General features: G+C 38.8%; 1 protein-coding gene across 1 annotated transcript; it reads right to left on the bottom strand.

Moving 5' to 3' along the window:
• Window positions 1–1,128: 1,128 nt before the first annotated feature.
• Window positions 1,129–6,792, bottom strand: LOC116250814 (uncharacterized). Its single transcript, XM_031624757.2, has 4 exons — window positions 6,176–6,792; window positions 3,628–4,251; window positions 2,377–2,552; window positions 1,129–1,883 (listed from the first exon to the last, which is right to left on the bottom strand). The coding sequence occupies exons 1-4, from the start codon at window positions 6,241–6,243 to the stop codon at window positions 1,288–1,290; spliced, it is 1,464 nt and encodes a 487-aa protein (XP_031480617.1). The 5' UTR covers window positions 6,244–6,792; the 3' UTR covers window positions 1,129–1,287.
• Between the last annotated feature and the right edge of the window lie 2,356 nt (window positions 6,793–9,148).

The raw sequence follows: 9,148 nt of genomic DNA on the forward strand, positions 1-9,148 counted from the left end.
CATAAAAAATTGAGCCTGTCTTTATAAAATTTTCATTCCGTAAAAAAGATTAAAAGTTTAGCTAGTCATGAGGCACAAGACAGTTGCTATGATATGCCTCTCATTTTTTAATCTTATTGTGCACCCAATCATGCAATATTTTAAATTTATAACAGCCCACGTTAAGGTTGTGTTTGTTTCATCGTGGATCTAAGATCTGTGGTGATCTGATATCCTCATATCCATGCATTTAAGATCAGACCCATCCGATCCCCCCCTCATTCTCACCCATCCCTCACATCTGACCTTAATGGTTTTTAACATATAGCATGGATTTCAAATCAATGCTAATGAGATCCTCAGTTTGTTTAAACTTATAATCTTTCAAAATACACCTTTTCATGCAGCCTCGAAGGGTGAAAGAAAGCGACGCTTACGATCTTAATCAATATAATTAGTATGAATATATCTTATGCTAAAGGTATAGCTCTTAGCATGATATGGTAAAAAAAAGTATATCCAAGCATCCAAAGGCTGTTGCTCTGAAGCATACTTTCAAAAGGGAAGAGAAGTTGATGAAATTGCAGTGAGCTGCTGATGGTGTTACTACTTGCTGCGAACATATTCTTTTCCGCGTGCCCAGCATCTACCCTTGTTGAATCCAATTGGATCAAAGTATGGTATGCAAGGACCGGCTCCACTTAATTGTCTGGCCACATCTGTAAAATTCAATTAGTAAACAGGTCTGGTGTGCTTTAGGAAAGTTTCGCATCAAATCCGATTTGATTAAGATCCACAATTTACACGAATAGCAAATAGGAGGTGGGTATGATCATGATTAAGTTGATCTTAGTGTGGTTTTCATTGTAAAAGAGTCATTAGCGTTCGCCTTGAGTGCCCGTCTGTGTGTGTGTGTGTGTGTGTGTGTGTGTGTGAGAGAGAGAGAGAGAGAGAGAGGAGATCGTCGCTGGTTCAGTTTTGGTTCCCATTTTCCCCTGGCAATGCCAAATCCAATTCAAAACCAATTTCTTATTTAATTATTAAGCATATGAGACCACATCTGAGGCCTCGTGAACCTGATTTCAGTAAAAAAAGAGACCGTACAAGGTTGTACGAGAAGCCTAACTGGCCTAAACAGGCATGCTCAAATAATCTTAATCACTGCTGCACTTGGCCAATCATCCAGTAAATTAAATGAAACTGAATTACAATTTTCCTCTTCGAAAGAAACAAGTCATATAGGATCCTCTTTGTCAGTACTTTACGGATTGACACAACATGATTGGTGCCTCCGAAATCAAGTTCTTATCATGTTAGCTCCTGTTCTTTTGCAGCCATGTTCACATTTTGTCGGTCCCTTCTGAATGTTACATACAAGGGAGTATAGAACAGTGCACAGAGTGCCCAGGGAAAAGCCATCATACAAAGCAGTCCACGTGATAATGCATATGCTTCCTTTGCTGATCCTGAGTCTAGTTTTACAGACTTCGGATCGTACCCGTAAAGTTTTTCAGAGAGGACTCCAACAATAGGTGCTGCAAAAGCCGAGAATGAACCTTCGAAGGCCCTGTCAAAGGCATATATCATAGTTCTGTGCTTCACAGGAACCACTTCAGCAAAAATGGGGTTGTTGGCGCATGTGCCAGACCAGCTGATTGTAAGTCCCATGAGGAAGAGAGTAACGGCAAAAGAAAACCAGCTTGTTTCAGTCTGTGGGATCCCGATGAGGAGGAGGAAAGAAAAAGGAACCCCCATCAATGCACTGAATTGTGCACACATAATGCGTCCTGTGTTTGGATATACACGTGAAACACGATCTGCTAAGTATCCCCCAAGAAGGCTCCCCAGAGCACATCCTATTGCGAAAAGGCTTAGTAGTGCAGCTGAGCTTTTATGCCCAAAACCTGAGAACAGGACCAAGAAACAGATTAGCAGCTTGCCTGCAGTTGTCATGGGCAGTATCTGAGCATCAATGGGTTGAATGTTCAACCAACAGACTACAACCACAATGATTCTCTCTTAGTGAGGCTTACCCAACTCAAACAAAAGCAATGCGAAAAGCCACAAGCTTTACATGCACCACTCCAACACACCAAGTTGGGGGCATGACAAAGTGGACCACAAGAATTGAAAACAGAGATTGAATCCATGAATTTGCATTTTTAAATGTTATACATCACATTTAAGAATGCAAAACATGCACATCATGCTTCTGGTAAAGCAACAATCTACAACTTGATGCTTCTCAAAACCAAATCAGGAGAAAAAACTGTTATCTTACTGGCAAACTGCAACAGCATCAGTTTGGGATCTGCTATTTTCATAGAAAATGGCAAAATCATTTGAGCTGTTAAAGTTGCTATATCTACTTCAATGGCACATAGATGACATACTCACCAATCAGTTCAAACCACATAGTGAAGAACACCATTGCCGTCCATGGCAGTGAACCAACAATTCCTTGCATGACAATTACTTGAAACGTCTGCACCTTCACAACTGTTTTCATGGCTATCCATGAACCATGAAACAGGGATGAGGAAGCCGTATCTGGTTTTTCAATCAAGTCAGATCTGGGACAAGGACAGAACATCATGAGAGGCTGTTCACTTCAAAACAGCTACCTCTGTTGGTAGCTGAGAACTGGGAACTGACCAACTGAAAATTATGCAACTCTAACTAGCCAAAACAACTAAATATAAAAATACAGAGCCATAGAGTTCTGAAAGTGATCTTTCTAAATCAAGATATAGAATGTGGACTTTCTCACCTTCAGTTTGCACATTTGATCTCCCTAGTAACACAGTGAACAGAAAAAAATAGTTCAATTGAAAATAAACATGCACATGCATGCTAACAGTATCCACTGGTTAACAAAAGAATTCAGCTGCCTAACCTCTCAAAGGAAAAACAGCAGTGAACCACATCAGTGAGGATGAGGATTCTTGTTAACATTATAGGATTCGGATTTAACCAGTGCGACAAAGGTGGCTTCAAAAAAAATGCATGAATAGGTAATAAGAGGTGCAACATCACTACGTACGTGCTGAAAATAAATTGCTTCTTAATAACTCAAGACATGAGGCAATAAAATAAGAGAAATGAAAACATTGTACGCAAAAGCATTTGCATGTTCTATACAGTATTTATAATGTCTGTAGTGACGGCACCCAGGGAAATCTACAAACACACCCCGACATACCTGCTTAGGAAATTGCATTATTGGCAGGAAAATGCATATTGTGCGGGTCAAAGCATCCTATGTAGGATTTATGATGAGAAACCAACACAAAGTATAGGAGGGAAAATGGCCGTATGGCAAAACAGCCATATTAAGTGGGGGCACTTGATGACAGGAACAACATTCTAAGTAATCTATGTGCCAGCTCCTTTCAGTAGCCATCTTTCTTTTCACTGGTGCTGGCACAGAATTATATCCAAGTCCAGCGTACTAGGTGCAGTCATCCTAAAAGGTCGCCCACCAGTCAAACCTAGACCAAGTACCATTGCATAAACATTTTGGAGAATGAAAAACATGGTTCACCTGCCCAACATGCAGAAATTGAGTGCACAAGGATAACCATACATTCCATTTGTTCCTTTATTATGAATGCAAAGAACAGCTGTAAAAAGTACTGAATCAGGCACCTTTCAAAGTGGTCGCTGGTTCCAGTTGCAAATTGGGACGCCCTTCTTGGGTCAATAACAAACATAAAAACGAGCAGCCCAATTATTGAACTTAAAAATGCCATCATAATAAATGCACAACGCCACCCTGGAACACCAAAAAATTCTTGCCCAGCCATCACAGTTGCTACAACACCACCACCAATACCACCAGCTGAACCAACAAGGTTCAGCAACCCAAAACCTACTCCTCGCGCACCATCAAGATAGCTGTCGGCAATAAAGGACTGAAGTGCTGGTATTACAATTGCTAACCCTAATCCATTGACTGCTCTCCAAAAAGCTACTTGCATGAAATGCTGACTCACACCTACTGCAGCAGTCGAGAGTGCCCAACATAGAGTGCCTGTAGCAAGAACTATAGGGCGGTCATAGTGAAGTACTAAAACACCTGCAACTGGTGATAGTATCGCCTGTACAAAGTTACGAATGAAAGTAAGATACCCTAGATCAGTAGGGCCGGCATTGAAAGCAGCACTGACTTCTTTGTATACAGATGGAAGCAGATTCTCATCAGCCCGTTCCATTATGGCGGCCATGTTTATAAGAAGAAGCGAGAGAGAGAACCCAAATATTTTTTTTGTCCTGTCATTTAAGATAACAACATATGATGCAGGAATAATTAGAGAACATATATAATCAATGCTTCAGAACCATTGTAGCGTACCCGATAATGTCAAAAATTGGAAACCAAATCCTAAAGCAGAAGCACCAATTTGATGTGCAGGAAATTGCCAACCAAAAATGTACAGCAAGAACCACAGTGCTAGAATCTAAAAAGTCAAAACATATAAGATAAATTCGTTGTACTTGTTACTGCTGTCACCATGCAACTTTACTAGTAGAATCCGACAGCATGGAATGCCCAAACTAGATAAGGTACTGCAGTAGGGCATTAGAAGATCCATTGATGATTTTGTGACAACCTAATAATATATAATTAAATTAAGCATTTAATTTATGCCTATGCCAGCTTCAGCCATATATATATATATATATATATATATATAACTTAGCAGCCCAAGTGCAAATGACCCATATTTCAAGCTGTAGCTATGGAATTCCAGCATTAGGTAGTAATGGAATTAGTCATCCATAAGAAGTTTTTGCTAATTTTCAGAATAACAAATTCCTCCAACTTATGCAACGTCTAAGGTATGGAATCAGACATCCTAAAGCAATGGTTAAGTCAGACACTTTTGGATTCAATGCAGATAAAATATCAAAATCATATCCTGACCATTTACATGTCCATCTGACATATACATTTGCGATGAAGTTAGTTCTCATGCATGAAGGGATTATGATGCACAAATCTAATGAGTGGTATTATATGAATTATAGACATCCTATGGCATAAAGTTAACTACAAAGAGCTGTGATTCCTCCAGAAAGAAAAGGAAGAGTATATATATTCATTCAGCTGATCATAGATTAAACAGCATAGTATGGGGTAGATTTATGACCTCATTAAAAGGCCAGGATATAAAAATATTACACATCCGTTGGCCTTGAACCACTACTGACAGTTTACGCCAATTCTGCGGCAGAAGAAGCTGTCAAGTTTCATGATCCTTAATCTCCAGTAGATGAAAGTATTAAATGTCTGTCAACCTTGAGCATTTTTTGATGGTTTGGAGTTCGGACTAACCCTTGTCAGGAGGAGGTTTCTCAATATCCAAAATTGGCAAGGGACGGTTCTTAAACATTGTTAGATCCTTATGGACACATCAAAACGGCAGTATGTGAAATTATTACGTTTCTGCACTAACGTCTAGAAACTGCTGACATTACCAATCTCGTAGCAACAGAGAACCTTCCTTACAACCCAAAATTGGTGTAGGACAAGTCTCTGCAGCCCAGTCCTAAAAGAAGCCCCCAGCCATTTGCCTAGGAAGTAGGGATTGATTTTTCTTCACTTTCCCTGCTTAGGAGTTCCTTGTTGGCATGAAAATTGCAAGGTACCTAAGTTGGTAATTACCTAACAACATCTCTTGTTTGCTAAGAGACCTTTGCAATGAAAGAATTGCGTTCAAAAGAGACTAATAAGTTTGTGAGGAATATAAAAATTGCCAGGGGAGGGAACACATAAAATAAGCAATATAAATGGCACAATAGACTGCTGGAGAAGATGATAAAGCAGGATCCCATGTTCAACAGCGTATATGTCACCAAACTGTCACTCAATTCAAGGTTCCACAAAGCCAGGAAACTATATACGACCAAACTAAGTATCACTTTTGCATAAATCAAAGCTCATTTGCAATAAAAAAAGAATCTAAGAATGCCAAAATGATATGAAACTTTGTTCAACTATTGGATAGCCGGTTCCTGATCGCCTGACCAAAGCAAACCGAAAAATCTAATCGATCTCATCCACAAAGGAAAGAAAAAGATCTGAAAACAAGAGAAGACAACTTTTGCACGAATCTTTTATAGCACCAATGAAACAGATAAGAGGAAAGAAATCAAAAAGAAAGAAAAAGAACGAGGCAGAAGAGGCACCGACTTCATGGTGTTCTTTCTGTGAGATCTGAAGGAGCGAACTCGAGAACGAGAGGAAAGCAGGTCGCCCATCAGATCAGCCCGCTACCGCCTTCCCTCCAATAAACAGATCCGCGAACCATCGAACCAATGTCCTCGACATCGTCGCTAGCGGAAGAGATTAAAACAGAGAGAACGCCAGGATTGCAGAATTTAGGCAATTCATTATTCTCTATACAGACGGAAGAGGAGGAGGAAGAAGAAGCGGCAAGGAAGAAACATAGCAAGGAAAATTATTAAAATCGAAGAAGATAAGCTAAAGCAAAGATGGGGAAGGGAAAAACGACGAGGCTCCCAGTACTCCGACGACTATAAGATGGTTGATAATCTGAGAGAAAAGCGACGTCCTCCCGATCTTTGAAAAATGGCGGTTGCCCTCCAACCTACGAGGCGTCGGGTCAACGAGTCTTGCTTCCAGCCTCCGACTCATGCAAACGAAATTTAGTTGGTTTCTAGTTAACAGCATCTGACAAACTTCACCGATAGTTCGACACAATGGGTCTAACAAGAATCGTTTTAGATTATACTTTCTTATGTATCATGCGGTTCATGTAAGCAATAAGATTATCATTTTCATAGCTGTGATTCTTTTGAGATTGAGACTTATAAGAAGCACTCAGCTCACAAATAAAATTTGAATTGAATGGATTGGCAACTGGCCTAGTTGAAAATGTGCTCTGTTATGAACGTACCTTCGGAATTCCATATACTCCTGAAATGTCATCCTCAGGGGCTTCATGAAGATGACTATAGAACGTAGAAGTTGAAGGAGTTCGAAGTTCAACTAGAAACTATTTTTGATTTTGATGGCTAAATTTGTTTCCAAATGCTAAAAGAACCAAATCAGAGGTTGGCTTTTAATCAATCAGGCGTCCAACGAGAGTTCGAATGTTGATAGTCTCATATCTCAAACCAAAGGCTGATCGAAGATCAATTTTGTGTTAGACCTCGGTGTAAACAAACACTGGATTTTACAATTACGTGAAAAATATTGTGAGTTCCTCAGTTTATGATTGAAACATTAGATTTGAAGTAAGATAAACGAAAGATCGAACCTTAAATCTGTAGATCTTAAATTCCTAATTGTCTCAACTTACCAGGAGCGGAGCCATATATATATATATATAGTGAATAGATATTTTATTAAGTTGGTGTGCCCACACAGAGCAACATGTGGCTCCCCCCACTGAACGTGTCATTGTCGAACCATTATCTCCAGAAAATGTCAGCTTAGAAACGTGATGATGTTTTAGACCAAATATCTAGACTATATCTTAATTATAGAATCTTTCTGTTCTTGAAAAATGGAAGGTTGGAACATAATTTTCTTTTCTTTCTTTTAACCCATTTCCCTTTCTCCACAAGCATGCGCTTCGACCTTGTCAATACCAGAGCATACATGAAAATAATTTGACTTTTTAATTTTTAACGCCGAAGCAACCATATCCCATTTCTATTGTTTAAGATTCTAATACGAAATGGAATCCGATCGTTAAGATTCACATGATATATGGAATGAAAAAATGTATGAACTACATATAGATTAAGGTTCATGGTTGTTTCAGAATTTAGGTGACTTCATTCAACTTAAGACTAATGTAATACAACGAAGCGCTGGAAGGATTGATGGGTAGTTCCCATCTCTAGGAGATCACTTTTGTAATGAACTGCTCTTTCATTATCGGTTCATTTGCAGAACTGTTTGATTCGACAATAAATGAACATACAAAATATCGAAGGTTTCTTGTCAAAATCTTTTGAAAAGAAGATATCTTACCTTCATTCTTGAGGTTTATATCAAATTAGCGTTGAAAATGTACTTTTTTTTTTAATATTGAGCTATTGAGACATCCAAACGCATGTATATTGGGGATCGATTAAAAAAATGAGAGATAAATGAGACAGTTCTTTTCACCAGTTGCTTTCCTTCATTTTTCATCTTTCGATCACTTTTACCCACTCTATGAAACTACCTCGTCTCCTCAACTCAACTTTACAATTTCATACTCTTGTTCTTGTGAAATATTGGGCAGGGGCGAGAGAGTTGCAATCCAAAGCAGACATATTGAATGCCTGTTTGTTCTTTTTCCTCTTCGTGCTATAAGAAATTCACACTCAAACCAAAAAACTTTGTTGCTCGCTGAACAGCACAAAACCCCAATGCTATTATCGTTGCCGCCAAGGTTTAGGCTTGTTTTGTCTTGCGCGGTGGGTGCTCATAAGAAGCGAACTAACACAGGTTTTGTATTAGCCACTGGCCCAACCAGTTACTTCAAATTTCCCGAAGCTTCATAACATAATGTACTTTTGAAGTCATGAGAGATTATGTAAAACTGTTGCTCACATAAAAGCCCATTTGGCAAATAGAACAGTTTAGAGTATGAATCTATTTTCAAAAGTTGAAGCATATTCATACAACACTTTTTACTTCAATCTTTGGGTTATATTCATAGAACACAGGTACAAACATTAGACGGAACAGACAGTACAAAAAACAAATTTTAGACAGAACAGACAAAACAAATAGAGCGAACAGAACAAATGGCAGACAGAACAAACATCATGTTTTATTCTTAATACTATCAAACGATGGACAAATAACATTACGCAGGATGAACAGAACAAAGGTCTAATGGGCAGGACATCCTGTCCATTGAAAGAGTTATCAAACGGCCTTTAAAAGTCTCAACAACTTGAATTGTTTTTAACCAAATGAGAATGAAAGTTTGAACTAAAGGGATGGTCTGCTGGTAAGAGCTGGGCTATCATTTTCATTTTTTAGCATTAAGATGTTCTTCAGTTTCTTAGTGGGGATGGTCATCCCTCAAAATGAATTATCATGGCATAGAATTTAGATGGCATATGAGTTTCCTAGACAAGAACGAATTTTACTTCAGCATTTCACCAAATAAAGAAGGTTTGAATATGTTTGAAACAG

This window comes from Nymphaea colorata, chromosome 3 (assembly GCF_008831285.2).
Source record: "Nymphaea colorata isolate Beijing-Zhang1983 chromosome 3, ASM883128v2, whole genome shotgun sequence".
Taxonomy (NCBI): Eukaryota; Viridiplantae; Streptophyta; class Magnoliopsida; order Nymphaeales; family Nymphaeaceae; genus Nymphaea; species Nymphaea colorata.